Source organism: Benincasa hispida, chromosome 12 (genome assembly GCF_027475165.1).
Source record: "Benincasa hispida cultivar pf3 chromosome 12, pf3_genome.v1.1, whole genome shotgun sequence".
Classification (NCBI taxonomy): Eukaryota; Viridiplantae; Streptophyta; class Magnoliopsida; order Cucurbitales; family Cucurbitaceae; genus Benincasa; species Benincasa hispida.
This window is the reverse complement of record NC_143489.1, coordinates 61259743-61275945: the sequence shown is the minus strand read 5'-3', so window position 1 is coordinate 61275945 and position 16203 is coordinate 61259743. Positions and strand designations below refer to the sequence as shown.

At 34.5% G+C, this 16203-nt stretch overlaps 1 protein-coding gene across 5 annotated transcripts; it reads left to right on the top strand.

Moving 5' to 3' along the window:
• The first annotated feature begins 393 nt into the window (after positions 1-393).
• Positions 394-7520, top strand: TIC (time for coffee). Of its 5 annotated transcripts, none has more exons than XM_090307994.1 (13): positions 394-896; positions 1010-1426; positions 1531-1691; positions 1805-2099; positions 2257-2662; positions 2764-2824; positions 2939-3031; positions 3133-3403; positions 3513-3579; positions 3701-3767; positions 3876-4244; positions 4354-6625; positions 6716-7520. In XM_090307994.1, the coding sequence occupies exons 1-13, from the start codon at positions 794-796 to the stop codon at positions 6784-6786; spliced, it is 4653 nt and encodes a 1550-aa protein (XP_090164120.1). In that variant the 5' UTR covers positions 394-793; the 3' UTR covers positions 6787-7520. The 5 variants fall into 5 exon arrangements, with proteins under 5 accessions (XP_090164120.1, XP_038874320.1, XP_038874319.1 ...); XM_039018392.2 differs by having other exon boundaries at positions 1531-1706; XM_039018391.2 differs by having other exon boundaries at positions 4354-7520.
• Positions 7521-16203: the final 8683 nt, after the last annotated feature.

The window sequence follows — 16203 nt, the reverse complement described above, 5'->3', positions numbered from 1 at the left end:
ACATTTCTCTCTCTATCTCTCGTCACTGTATCTGAGTTCTGAGGGGAAACAATTTTAAATATTATTTTTTTTCTTCTAAAAAGCAAATTCAAAATTGTTTTTCCTTTTTGTAAAATTAATTAATTAGGATACTGAAAAAAAGGGGAATAAAATAGGAAAGCGGTACTCGCTAGCGAGTAAATATGAAAGCTTGGAAGAGAAGAAAAGACTGTGACACGTGGCTGTTTCATGATAAAGTGAGGGTCCCATCGCTGCCCCTACTGAATTTAACGTCTAGGATTTTGCCATGTTGGCTTATACTGGAATGTTGACCGTAAGATCTGTCGGGAATAAACGGTGTGGATATCTTGGCGTTTGGGGAAGCTAAATCGTAGCCGTCCAGAGAGCCTTGGTGTGGGTTTCGCTTTAAGTGAAATAGAGCAAGAGCAAGAAAGAGGACAGAGTTTGAAAGGGTGGGGGAGAGGAAGGGGGGAAGAGATAGAGAGAGAAAAGGAAGAACTAACAAGCTCCAGATAATATAGATTGAAGAGATTAGATAAACGAAAAGCTACGATTTTTCTTCCTCTGCATATAGATAGGCTTCTTTAGTGGAGAAATCTTGTTTTCTTCTTTGCTTCTTCTTTGATTTCTCTACCGGTTTTCAGCCGGGAATCTGGAATTTTTTGGTGGTTTTTTTCCGGCGAATTTTTCAGTTAGGGTTTTTTTTTTTTTTTTTGGAGGAGTTGAGGGATGAGATTAGTCTTCGGGTATAGTTGATTCCGTCGAAGGGGAAAAGAATCAAATCATATCTGATATGGATAGGAACAGAGAAGCTAGAAGGACGACGACGAACATGGCGGCCTCCAACGGGCTCTCTAGACGGAGATACAGAAGTGGTAGTCTTCGTGACTCTCCAGGTCTCAAAATTCTCAGATCTAACTCTCTCCGATGATGATTATTAGTTATAATGATCATTTTTTTTCGTTTTCTTCGATTTTGATTTGTACTAATTTTTCGTGTTTCTCTGTAGAGGATGATGGACCACTGGAGTTACAGGATACCGTGAGATTGAGAGATCGAGGCAGCGGGAAGAAAGATCGAGATCGAGATAGGGATAGAGACAGAGATCGAGACCGTGATAGAGATCGGCTTAGCAGGAGCAAGAGAAGAAGAGCTGATAGATTGATTCATGGCGGTAGCAATAGGGAAGATGGAGGGGAAGATAGTTCTGAGGAGAGTGTAAACGACGAAGAGGATGATGAAGACGATGATGGTGGTGGTGGTGGTGCTGGTAGTGGAGCGTCCGTCAGAATGCTTCCACCAAATCCAGCGGCGATTTTGAACCATCGGAAGAGTTATCCACCGGCGAAGAGTTTTAGAGCAGCACCGTCGTGGAAAGCCGCCGATGAAATGATTGGTGTGTCGGTGCCGAGAAAAGCCCGGTCAGGTACAGAAAACTGACGGGCATGGATTTCGCTGCCTTAGGGTATAAAGAGGGATTCTTAACGGTTCTGACGATTTTCTTTTATCTGGTTTTGTGTTTGTTTTCAGCCTCGACGAAGCGGTCTCATGAATGTTGGCCAGCAGCGGCGGGCAGCGGAACGGTGAATGAAGCCATTCACCGGCAGGCTTCGACATCGCCAGTGAGGCCAAGTCTTACACCAATGGTGACGCTTCAGCCTCCAGCCTCGCCTTCTTCTTCCAATGCTTCGGTGAGGAAGAAGCTGGTCGGTCTTTGGTCTTACTTCTACTACTCCGTTTTATCTTTTCTGATTCTTTTTTTGGGGGAAAAAGGGGGTATCTGACGAGCCGTCTGCTGTTGTAGAAGCAAACCGGACCTAAGCTCCGGCCGCTCAAATCCTCCACAAAACTATCATCTATGGCTCAAGACGAGATCGAGATCGAGATTGCTGAAGTTTTGTACGGTATGATGAGACAACCTCAAGCTCCTCCCAAACAAGAACCTTCTACTACTGAATCGATGAAGTTCGATCCAAAATCAACCACCGATGCCAAATCCAGAGTTTCATCGCCGATTTCTAACTCTTCTTCTGCTTTGCCTACCACTTCAACTTTGCCTCAAAATTCCAGTTCTTCTGTCACTCCGATATCAGCCACCGGTGAGTATTTTTTTTAATGTTTATTTTTGGGGTGAGAGCTCTGAAATCACTCGTCAGATTATTCTCTTTTTCCTTTTTCAGTAAGAACAGTTTTTCAATTTTTTTTTTAGAAACTGACGCAAATTTTCTTTTTATGTATCCGATGTGAAATTTACAGCACCCAAGAGGAAAAGACCGCGTCCTGTGAAGTACGACGATGAGAACGCCGCGACTTTCAGCCTTCGGAATAGCCCCATTTCATCAACAGCCAAAGCGGAGGCCGATCAACCAACTTACGCCGAGATCCCTGCATCAAATGTGGAAAAAGTTGCAGGATCTGCCGTTGAAAATGGAGGTGTTTCAAACGAATCTGGTAATTCTCAGGCCTTACCACCAACATCGGAGTCTCATCCAGAATCTATGAAGGTGGAAACAGCCAGTGCCATGTCCAATTCTAAGCCATTGACTGAAGAATCAGAAGGTAAAGATTTGGGTACAAGTAAGGAAGAACCCCAATCTCCCCTGAAGGAATCAAATGGCCCTAGATTGGAAGATAAGCGAGAGGATATGACAGCGACTAAATCGTAAGCCTCATCAGCCAAATTACTATATAAAAAAGTCATTTTCTTTCCAGACTTGCTAAATTAATTAATCTTCCATTCCCCCTTTTTTGGTATGTGTACAGAAATTCATCAACCTTCGATGTTGAGAACCAGCGGGATGATAAGTACAAGATAGATCTGATGGTGAAGATAATCTTTCTCTTCTTCCTCTAAAATAAAAAAAAGAATATTCTCAGTCAATTTTTATTTTTAAATTTTTAATATGAAAATTGGACTTTTCGTCCTTGTGTTGTACAGGCTCCTCCACCATTACGAGCTTCTCCAGAAAGAGATGGTGAGGTTGATTTTGTGGCCGTAGATGCTAAATCTATGGTCATAGATGCAGACACGGTAAGCGGGGCCACCCTACCTTCTCCTCCCCACTTGCTTAAAAGCGATGGCCCATGTTGGAATTAATTGTGTATAATCGAGTCTGGCTTACATTTATGTAGGAAATGAAGCCTCTGATAAAGGAAGAAGACAAAGGAACAATCAGACTTGGGGTTAAAGAGGTGGTGAACGTGGAGTCCAAAGTTATACCAGCTGAAGAAGTTGATTCAAAGAAACCCATTGTTTGCAAAGATAGAAATATTGACCTTCAGCTTGATATAGAGAAGACGACTGATAGAGATGCTGCCGCTACAAATGTAGGCACCAACAAACTCCACCAGCATGTTACAAAACAGCTGCCGCAACCCGGCTCGGAAAAGCCTGGATCTGCCGGTACGTTCCCATTTTTCAAATCCCGATCGCGCCCTTCCTCCCTTTTCCTTCCTGGTTTTGCTCCAAATGGTTTGCTGATTCAATATTGTTTTTCACTTATCTTGTTCAGCACAAGCGAGCTCTCTTCCCTTGCCCATGTCTCTACCTGGCTGGCCAAGTGGGCTGCCTCCTATGGGGTACGGTCGCCACAATCTGTTTTTTGTTACTGGGATTTTTACAATGCTTATTGGCTAGTAGAATATATTGTTGCTTTTTTTGTTCTCCTCCCATTGGAATGACGCTGTCGTTTTTGAGCAGATATGTGGCACCACTGCCAGGAGTTGTGTCTGTTGATGGAAGCGCTTTGCCTACTGCTGCTATGCAGGTAGTTATTTCTGCATTATTTTGAACTTTATTCTTTTCACTTTTTCTACTGTTAATTTGTTCTCCCTTTTTCTACACATCCTAATCTCTCCTCGTTTGTCTTTAACAGCCGCCAAATTTGCTTTTTCCTCAACCTCGGCCAAAGAGGTGTGCTACGCACTTCTACGTTGCTCGGAATATATTATATCACCAGCACATTGCGCGGATGAATCCGTTTTGGCCAGCACCAGCAGGTTCTGGTTCCTTGTTTGGGCCCAAGCATGGTACCCACAGCATTGTGCCCTCTGCAGACTTGCAAGGAAATCTACCGAAAAGTGGGATGAATGCAATGCAGGATAAGGGTCAGGGCCTTGCAATATTCTCGGGTCATTCTGGGAAGGATAGGGGCTCTCAAGCTGTTAACGCTGTGGATGCCTCCCAGAGAAAGCAAATTTTGCTTCAGCAAGCTCTTCCTCCGGGTGCTCCTAGTAATATCCTGGTATAACTCTCTGTCCAATTACGTTTATTGGCAGTATTCATCTCTTTGCTTCTTTCTTCTCCCCCACTTCTGTTTTATGCTGAATTTCGCGGCTTGTGTTAAATTTCAGCATGGCCCTGCTTTCCTTCTGCCTCTGAGTCAGCAACAGGCAGCTGTAGCGACTTCTGTTCGGCCTGTTTCTGTGAAGTCCCCACCTCCTTGTGCGAATGCCAATGGCAATGTGGCTTCAAATGCTTCAAATCCTGCCTCTGTCAGTACCTCAGCTGCCACAGCAATTGCTGCACCAGCAATGAGTTTCAACTATTCGGGTGTGCCTGGCAATGAACCACAGTATTTAGCCATTTTGCAGAACAATGGATATACATACCCAATTCCAGCACACGTTGGGGCACCGCCGGCATACAGGGGAACCCATGCTCATTCGATGCCATTTTTTAATGGGTCGTTTTATTCTTCACAAATGCTTCATCCTTCGCAGCTTCAGCAGCAACCGCCGCCTCAGTCTCATCCTAGTCAACAGGGACTTCAGAATGCTAATACTGCCAATGGTGGTTCATCATCTCAGAAGAACCTATCTAATCAGCAGCAGAGGCCTCATGGGAGCAGTGTTAGTGGGAACTTTCAAGGCTTTCCTGCATCCAGAAATCAGCCATCTCAGTCACAGCAGCCACAGCAGCAGCAGAACCATGGTTCTCATCAAACGAGGCAACTCGAGTCTGAGATTGGTGGCGAAGATAGCCCGTCGACTGCCGATAGTCGAGTGAATCTTGCTAATCTGAGTGTCTATGGTCCGAATTTTCCGATGCCAATGCATACTCCTAATTTTGCTTTGATGACTTCTGCTTCAATGGCGGCCACAGGTGGGGCACCTAATGACAAGAAACAGCAGCCCCAACAACAATCACAGGGTTCGAAGGGTCTGGAGCAATCTCAAACTATTCCTTTGTCTTTTGCTCCTCCCAACGGGGCACCCTCTGCTCCTGGACTTGACCTTTCATCCATATCATCAAATCATCCTATTTTTCAAAGTCTCCCTGAGATCACCAGGCAAGGGTATCATCAGATTATGGCTGCTGCTGCTGCTGCACAGGTTGCTCAGCAGAAAAAGAATTATCGTGCTGAAGAAGGAAAAACCACACATTCATCTGTTGTAGAGGATGAGAGAAAAAACATGTCTGTGAAGGCTCCTCCAACTGTTGGTCAGTCCATTCCCTTCTCTAGATCTGATTTAGCCGAAACATCACTTACTACAATACCAGCTGGGGCCGCCGTTGTTGACAGCTCTGCTAGAACTCTTAACCTTGGTCCTACTGCTAGAGCTTCAGGTTCAGTTATGCCCTCTGCAATGGGCACTGTAAACATGTGTGGTTCTCAGCATCCACTGCAGCGAAATCAGCAGCAGCAACAACAACAGATAATCCAGCTTCAAAAGCAACAGCAATATGTAGCTGCAGCAGTAGCAAGGACCAAAACATCAACAAGTAGTAATGGAAATGTTTATGCTGAGCACTCTCCTGCATCTTCTTCGATGGCAGCCAAGTTTCCTAATGCATTGTCTTCTTTTTCTCAAAATCTTGTCCAAAGTAACAGCAATAGTCCTGCTCAATCCCCTCAGTGGAAAAATTCTGTAAGAACTACCTCTTCTCAGGTTCAAACCCCCCCTCTGTCTTCATCAAATACATCATCTATAAAAAATCTTCCCCAACAGCAGCAGGGGGGCCGTCCACAGCCAAACCACTCTCAGATTTCTTTTGCAGCTAACCCAAAATCTACAACACAATCACAAGGGCAGCAACCTGCAAGCAGTAATCAATCCCCATCACCTGGAATGATTGGTTCACCGACTAATTCTTCAATCTCAAAGGGTGCTGGTGGAAGCCCACGGACTGCTACTTCCGGTTCTATGGGTCACAAAGTTGGTCAATCATCTTCTTTATCATCGCAGCAGACAAAGAATCCTACATCTATGCCCCCCCAGAAGTCATCTCCTGTTGGTGGGAGGAACGTTACATCAATTCTTGGCAATAATCAAATGACCTCTTCAAGTTCTGGAAATAAATTATCCCAACAGTCACAGCAGCAGCAGCAGCAGCAGCAGCAACAACATTTGGCGAAGCAAACATTGCAGCAAGCACAGTTACTCTTCCCTTACATGCAGCATGTTTCCCATTCAAGTAGCAGTGCAACTGTTTCACCTTCAAGTGGTTATTATCTTCCAAGGCGTCGTCCTGAGCAGCAATCACAATCGCAGGGCTCAGGAGGAACATCCTCCAATGGGATGCTATCCCTATGCCACCCTGTTACACTTGGAGGCAGCAGCACTACTGATCCTGCAAAGGCTGTTGCCGCTGCCGCTGCCGCGGCTAACAATATGAAAGGGGGTAACTTACCCACACAAACCATTCTCCATCCTGCTCAGTTTGCTGCAGCACAGTCCTCCGGTAATCCTCATCAACTTGTTGTACCTGCAGGTTTTCCTTACGTGCATACTGCTGCAGTGCAAGTGAAATCAACAGAGCAAAAACAACCTGCGGGTGGGTAGAGGATTATGGCTCTTGTTCTTAACCAACCCATCCAGCTATTAATTTCGGATCAGGACTGTAGACAAATTACGAATGGCGTTTCTTGCCTGTGGAAGGCACATCTTCTGGCAGCCTGAGAAGAAATGAAAGTTCAAATAGAACGCTAATCAGCGACAGTCTGAATTGCTTGTCGGACTCTTGAACCCACAATTTTGGGAAAGCTGTGATAGAGAGGAAGTGGGAAAATATTGTCCTCCATTTGAGATGGCCTCAAATGTTGGGTTGTTCAGTTATCTGTCTGGGTTGGATGTTATTAATGGTCTCTGATAAAATATGGTTGGTTCTGGATGGGGAAAGGAAGGACGATCCAAAGAAGAATTTTTGAAGCAAAACACAGCACAGCACTTGGCAGTGGTTACCATATGATGATGATAAATGGAATGGAGGGAGAGGAAAAGCAAGAAAGATATCCTTTCCTTTCCTTCCCCTTTGGCTGGATTGTAATGGTGGAGGTTCTTTTTCTTCCTTAAAATATTTGATTTCATTCCCTTTTTGAGGTTTATTTCTCTCTTTTAAGATCCCTTAGAAACAGTATCTCTTTAACATATAATATGTGCAGTGAAGAAAGAGGGTGTGTAGTTGTATATGTTTGGCACATATGAATGGGTAACCCTCAAATTTTTTTGATTTAAAACAAAACAAAAAAGAAAAAAAAAAAAAGAAAAAGAAAGAAAAAGCTGTTGCCTCCTTTAAATTCCTCCTTATTTTCACTGGCCCATTTTTTCTATGAAGTTGTTAATGTGAAATCTGTGAGATAATAGGTGGAAAGCAGAAAGCTCTGTATATATAGTCTTTTTATGTATTACTTGCAAAAGATACCTAAAAAAAAAATGGTAGTCCAGAGAAGAAGGTTGTGGAAAAAGGATGCCCTCTTTCGTTGTCAATATCTTACTTTGTGGTTGTGTTACAGAGTTTGGATATATACTACTGATACAACATACACAACCCACTTTTATCTTTGTTTTTATCTGTTTTTGTGTGGAGAAAGAAATTAAATGTTTGATTTGGAGAACATATTTGTATTTATAACCAGAAAAATTTGCTTATTAAGGTGATGATTGTGGGTGTGGATGTGTTGGACAGAAGTGAAAGTGGGGCCCTTTCTCACAACAATCAAGGTCAAGATGGGACACATACAATTTCTGACATGTTTCTCTCTATTATAACCTTATAAGATACTCTTGCACGTGTCTTTCTAGTATATTTTATTTCTTATTAAAAATGCTAAAATCACTCGACCTATCACTATCATTGTAATCTTATCTTATCTTTCTACTTTTAATTTGAGCAACTACTTTGGAATTCATAATCCATAAACTACGGAAATGTTGTAGTTAAGCTTTAAACTTTTTATCATACATTATTTAAGTTGGTTATAAACTAGTAATCATGGAAGACCAAATTTTCTAATGAAGGTGAATCGACAATGAAAACTCTAAATAATAAACATTGTAATTCATTAATAAAATGTGAACTATTTATTTAGTAATTTAAATATTTTTTTTATTGTTTTTGCCGAAAGTATCGGTCTATTGATATTGACATTTAATCGAATCGTTATTTTCATCAACTGACATTGATATTTTAAACCACTCGACAACTATCTTCCTATAAGAGGAAAAGACGCCACCTTTATAAAGCTTGCCTTGATATTGGTTTGAAATAAGGATTTACTAAAGCTTGATGAGACATCACACAAGTATGAGATTCTTTGGTAGCTAATCTTAAGTCACATATCGATAATAATTATATTCTAAGATTTAGGATTTTTTTGGGTACCACAACTGAGAGAACAAGAGGACGGGAGACCAAATCTCAAACGAAAGAGACCATACCAATTACTATTGAGTTAAGTTCACTTTTGCAAGTCCTAAGAATTATAACAATAAATAAGTAAGAGTTGGAAAACAGAGAGTATTTCATCATATTTAAATTGTAACAATAATAATAATAATAATAGTAAAGGGGGTATTTGGGGTATTGAATTGAGTTGTGAAGTCTGAAGTTAATATGTTGAACTTAGAAAGGCTGTGTTTGAAGTGTAGCATTATAAAAAGTTTTTTGACAAATGTGCAAAATAGAAAAAGGAGAGAAGAAGTCTTTCGATAAATATGCAAGATTTAATAGTGTTTAATGGAGTTATTTAACATTAACTTATGAAGTTAATGAGCCAAATACCCCAAAAGGAAAAGGAATTATTATGGTAGCAACAAGGTAAATAAAGAAGGAAAAGAAAACAAGAAAGAAAAGGAAAGGCAGAGATTGTAGTACTCAACAATGCAACAAAGTTGAAGATCTCTGTGTTACATGAATGCTCCTTTCTCTAACCTTAGGTGATCTTGAAAGGGATTGGGGAAAAGAAAGACACATTGTTTTTCATTTTGGTAGGGAGGGGGACCCATTTTCATTACAGAATCAATTAAAAGAATCCCCAGAAATATGACCATTTTGTCCTCTAGACTATTGCTGAAGTTTATATCTTTTCTGACATCCAAAGATACCCCTTTTACCCACAACTTTTCATTTTAAATATATTATTACTACATAATTTACAATAATGTAAAACTAATTTAATATGATGTAATTTCTTCATTTTCTTATGTAACTATTGTGTGTATCCACATCTTGAAAGTTAAAGTTTGATATTTGAAACCATATGCTAAATAAATAATCTATAAATCTTAGATAAGAAACAATCACTAATATGTTTTTTTTTTTTTTTTTTTGGTATGAGTCAGAAAAAAAAAGAGGAACTTTAATAGGTGGTCATTCACATTCTCATATTTGTAAATATAGAAGCAATTCTTTCTGTGCGTATTTAGACATGTTTTCGTAATTTATTTTTTACCCTTATAAATCACTAATAAACATCTTCACTTATGGATGTCTTTCAATTGATAATCATCGATGATTAATAAATGTAGATTAAGGGTGCTTGGGACATTGACTTGACTTGAGTTATGTTATTAATTCAATTCAATGTTTCGTTCACTAACTCTACAAACTCTAACAGCATTCACTATTGAAATTTACACATTAATAGAGTATTAATAAACAAAATGATGATAAACGTACTGAATTTAGATATTGTGAAGATAGACATTTGTCAATAAACAAATATCCTTCAAATGAACCAATATAATTAAACTTCATAGTGTTTATAAATACATATATTATAAAAATCAAAGTTACCTTTATCTTTTTTTTAAAAAAAAATTAAAATTTCCATTTTGGATGAGAAATGTATCCTAAAGAAAGGGCATTGAATAAACTATTGCACATTAAAAGAAACCTACATACAAGGGAACTTGCTACATGCTTGGTGTGACTAATGTCATAAACTACTCAAATAATCAATGATGGGACATCTATGTCTCAAAATGAAAAGCAATATATAAGTTTTGATTCCATCTTTTCTTTCCTATCTAACTTTGATATCATAGCTCTCAAAAAAGAAAAAGAAATGAAAAACTTTGATATGATAGTACTTACTTGGTATGCAAATTGGAAATGATCTTTCGTGTTTTTAGATTAATTGAATCAAATGGATTTAACGAATATTTGTATATATTTATAAAAACTGTTTTCGAATGATATGATTTAAATAGTAAAAATTTTAAAAATAATATTTTCATATATTTAATGTACTCAAATTTTGAATTTAAAATTTAAAATTACAAAACTACATGAAAAAAAGATAAATACGTACAATATAAATATAATTAATTATGTGATATTGTAAAATAATAGTTATATAATGATAACATAAAATACCATCTTTATAGATTTTGAATTATTTTGAGAGTTCAATCTAACTTTTGCGATATCCCTAAATTCTTCATTTGTACTATATCTATTAATATTTGGAGTTTGATTGTTATATTTGACATTGTTTTCTTTTTCTGCATGAAACTCAACACTTTTTTTAACATAAAATTTGATAATGTTGTAAAAGCCCACCAATGTCCTTATGGATGTTGGTACTAGGGAATAAGAATTGAGAATATTTGTGAGAGTTTTGTCCATTTACCATATGCATTTTAACTGTTTTGTATCTTTTTCTCCTTGGAAAGGTTCTAATGTTTTAATTCTTAAAAATAACAATGCTACAATCGTAATGAACCTTTTTAAAATTTTTTCAGATAAATTTGAACCTGACAAAATATGAACCATGACCAACTAATCATTGGTTTTATACAATATTCGGGAGTTTTTATTGACTCCCGATGATGCCCATTATGCTTTGGAGAAACGATTTCTTCTCACGACTACGATTTCTTCTCACGACTTTCTCTTGGTATTTATATAAATAATATCAATTTTTAGATAAGAAAATTTGAGTGCCAATTTTGGAATGAAATAGAGAGATCCAATAAAATGGTCTATTTTTATTTTCTAGTTTTTGAGTTTAATAAAGTGTAGGGAGGGAAATTCAAAACCTCGTCTTTATCAAAGATGTGTGTCTTTTAGTACAATAAGTGGGACATAAAGATTTTAATTTTGACCCCAAGGTAATGAATATAGGTCAATTACTGTTTAATTATGATTACTTTAATGGAGATGTATATGTCATAATTAAATAAAATATACTAAATTTTAGTTTGAGATTGCAGTAACTTTCAAAATAATTGCGGGTAGCAGTGATTTGAGAAAAATCAAGTGTGACATGAAGGAAAAGTAATGTGTGAAAAATTTCCATTTTAAACTAAAAAAAGCATATATTGAGGTGTTTGATAAAAATTAATATCAAATTGTTATGATTTAGCTATGATGACTTAACTAGACATGTTATTTTAATTATATATTGATATTTTATATCAATATTACTTTAAGATAATTATTTTAAAATTTTATATGTTTTAAATTAAAATAAAATTTATTTCCATTTAAATTATTTGATAAAAGTTAAAAAAAAATTGTTATTAAAAATTGAAAAGTAAATAGGCGTGGAGGGAAGAATAAATTATTCAATAAGAAAAAATTGAATTAAATACCAAAACTGATTTCTAATAACTCTTTAGTATTCAAAATAAAAGAAAAACAAACCAATTTAAAAGTTTCATACAATATTGAATATAAAAGCTTCTTTATTATGTTTGCAAATTATTATTTAAAGCAACTTTATTGCAATAATTTTAAAAAACTAGGTTGGAGGGTTTGCCCAACTTTAAGTCAATGTTTTCGCCTATGAATTTGAAATTTAATAAATCTCTATTTAATATTATATATATAAAGAATCTTACAAAGGTCAATTGTAGAAACTTTACTCTATAACAAACTAACAAAAAATAATTTTAAATTAAGTTTTATAATTCTTTTACCAATCATCTATTACTTGACTAACAAGCTAGCTATATCTCAACAATTCAAAGCTTTAAAGAATTCCATATTTTCTTCCTTAGAAAAAAAAAACATTCAAAATGGAAGTCAATATGATAAATTAGTAGTTCTTATCATAAGCATTAAGCTTGTCACATTACTACCTTTGTAATGTCAATTATTCTATTTACTATTATTATTTAAAAAAAAAACTATTTATTTGAATACATACGTAACATGATAATTTTTCATCTATATGAAAAAAAAAAGCTACATAAAAGCAACCCTAAATTTCATATCTATGCAATCAAGCTAGTTAGCTCATTCCTTGATTATTATATACTTTATGGCCTCTAAGGTTTACTTGACTTTATAATGAAAACAAACATGGATGAGATTTTTTCATATATTGAGGTAATGTTAATGAAGGGTTGATTTAGGTAGAAGAAATAACCAAAACGAATATAGCTTAATCGATATACAATGTGTGTTAGGAACGTTCGAATCCTCTTGCACTAAAAAAACTAAAAATAAACGAAGAGAAAAAAATAGTAGACAACGATAGCATATTTGGAAGAATAGCTTGTTAATAGGCTTCCACACCCATGTGAAAATCAAAGATTTGTTGTATATTTTCAAAGGCTTAGCTAAAAATAATCATTAGTTAGTTATGTACACTTTTTGTGACAAATATTAATGTGTGACCCTAATTGTGGGCATTGGAATGTAACATTACCATTCAAATATTAGGAGAGGTCCCCATTTTTTGATTGACTTGCCATTTGCTAGGTGGGCCAATTATCATAAATTAGTACACATCACCAAACAACCAAAACACCATATCTTTATATATAACATTACTAATTTATTTGAAATATATATACATTTTCAAAGAAAAAATAAATTATTTCTTTGAATAAATATATATTAGGGAAAATGATGTCTTTTATTTTTAAATTCATATTTTTTTTTCTTTAAAGTGATCCTAAGTTGGAAGTTCAATTTTTTAACCCTTATACAACTTTATTAACATCAACTTACATCACTATATTACAAATAACAATCCATTATTTTATCATTAAACAAGTTGTCAAAAGATTCTACCTTCATTTAAAATTACTTAATTTATAAATAGAATCAATTTCTATTTTCATATAATAAAGATCTGAAAAAAAGGTTTATTTAAAAATGACTTTCAAATTCTTTATATACCAAAAAAAAAAAAAAAAAAACATAACACATTATTATAATAATAAAAAAGATGGATTCAATTATAAATTTTGTCCGAGTAATTTGGAGAATATTAAAATTTAGTTCATAAATTTAAAAATAAAAATTAATGTCTATAATTTAAAAAAATCAATAAATAATTTTTATAATTTGATAAAATCTATCTAAATAACTTTTAGGACTAAAGAATTATGAATGTTTAATTTAAATGGATTGAATTAACTTTGTTTTAAGGTTTAAAGAATTAGGTTTAATTTAAATGTTTAATTAGTAGTACATTTATCATGACAATCACGAGAGAGAAAAAGGAGGAGATCGGACGGTTGAGATGAAATTACTTAGGGAATGAGCATCCAAAATGTTGGGATACCACAACAAAAGCGCACCAACTAAACCAACTTCATTAATAATATTTAAATAAATAAATTTAAATTAAAAAATAAAAAATTGTAAAATTGGATCCCACTCTTAAAAATGTTTTTTTTAAGTAGTGGGACCCACAAAAAGGAAAAAACAAAGGATGTGGCAAAATCAAAATGAAAGACAAGGACAGCGTTTGTTTTTTCTTATAAAAAAAATAATTAAAAAAACCGCCGAATCTTTTGTCAAACCAAAAATCCATTCTCATTATTCCTATTCCTAATCCCTATACTATACACATCAATTTCAACATACTTTTTTTCTTTTCTTAGATAATTTCAAGCATTACTTTATATTTACATTTCATAAATATTTATATTATCATACAGAAAGTTAAATATCCACCCACCAAATTATATATATATATTTTTTAACACCCATACAAAATATAAAAATCAATACAACGCCCCAAAATCAATGGAAACTGACCCACCATTCCTTTCGGTGGGCCCCACGCCCACATATTCTAAACTTTTCATTTTTCAACCTTGCCTTTCTTTTACTTTCCTTTATTCAAAAAAATAAACAATATTATTTATGAAATATAGTAAAATAGGAAATTTATTTATAAATATAATAAAATTTTATAATCTATAATAATATAAATCTATCGGTATCTATCATGGATATTTATTTAGATTTATTGTCACTATTATTGATAGTAAGTAAAATTTTATTATAATTAAAAATATCTTTAATAATTTTACAATTTAAAATAATTATCATTAATTTTAGTTTTTTTTAAATATTTGTTTAGATTTTTCTTTTAAATGAAATTTAGCATGACATGTATACATGATATTATTTACCACCTATTGTATAAAAAGATGAAATTTGTTGTTGAGATTTAATTTCTTGCCAAAAAATATTGTTAAGCAATTATTTACATTATAAATTTATACACATTAAACTGATGTTATGTATACTTTCTGATTTTCACATATTAGCTATTTATTCATTATTTATTTTATTTTAACAAGAAAATTCTCCAATTGTATTTTGGAGAACTAAGTTGTAACTTCTATAAAACCTATAGCCATAATTGAAATTTATCTGAAAGTTTAGGAGTATTTTATATAATTTTATATATATTTTAAAAAAATTTAGAACTCTATAAAAGTAGACACCTTAATATTAAACACATACAATAGGTCTTAGTTCACTTTGACTCGTGTTAAACAATCTTAAATGAATAAATTTAGATGTTTGGTTGTGGTTTATATGCAAGGGTATTTTTGTAATTATGGAGCTTTTGAAGGGTTGATATGTGTCACACTCAGTTACATAGACATAAGACATTAAGACAGCCAAAATTGTCGCTCCCATTTGCCGTACCAACTTTCCAGGGTGTTCTTCTACTTTTTCTTTTTTCCTGCCTTTTTACTTCCTAGTTTTTTTTCTTGTAATTTTAAACTTAAACTTTTATTCCTAAAAAAGTTAAATTTTATCGAGCTTAGTAAAATAATAGTTATAGTTTTCATTTAAGAAAAGACACAATGTCAATATCTTTTCAAAATTCACAAACAACTAATAAAAATTACTAACAGTTTGAAACTAGTAGTAGACTAAATTTGAACATTATTACATGCAAGCGTACAACAAATCTCTAACTACACAGATAAAAATGATATGTTAAATCTAAAATTAAATTTGTAAATAAATTTAGACCGAGATTCAAAATTTGATTTGACACGCAATCTCACCATTTCCTTGCATCCTATTTGACTTGAACATGTCACCTTACTTGTCTGAAACAACTTGTAGAGTAAAGATTGACCAAATATATCAACACAAGTCCTTTTAATATACTTGTTCTTACTCACCTTTTCCTACCAAGATTATATGATTGCTAAAGTCAAATATGTTTAGCTTTGGAATTCCTATATAATTGAGCTATCGATAAGAAATGTCCATTCTTTTTTTGAAATAATAGGCGCTAAAAATTTTTTATTGATGAAGAGAATATGATATAGAGTTACAACACTTAGGCGCATGATTGAAGATATATGAAGAGAAATTTACAAGCGATGAGTGAGTATTATCAATCCACACACTAACATCATTTTTTAAACTGTGTTTGTGATTGACGAACCTAATTGCCACTGAATAATTTGATTCAATGATGAGATCTTTAAATCTAAACTTGAGTGCCATTGGAAGGCTGTGGGCAAGAGCTGCTAATTCGGCATGAGAAGGTTTTTAGAGAGGACTCAATGATTGACCAAAAGCAGAAATGTCCACTTGTTAATATAAGTCGAAACTATCAATTTTATAAAGTCTTCCTTACAACACTTGTATATCAATAGAGTTCCTTTCATTTAGATGTAGTTTCTTTTTTTTTTTTTTCATGTATCCTCCTCTATTCAAATGCCACAATTAAATTCTAAAGGTATTTCTAAACCTAAATT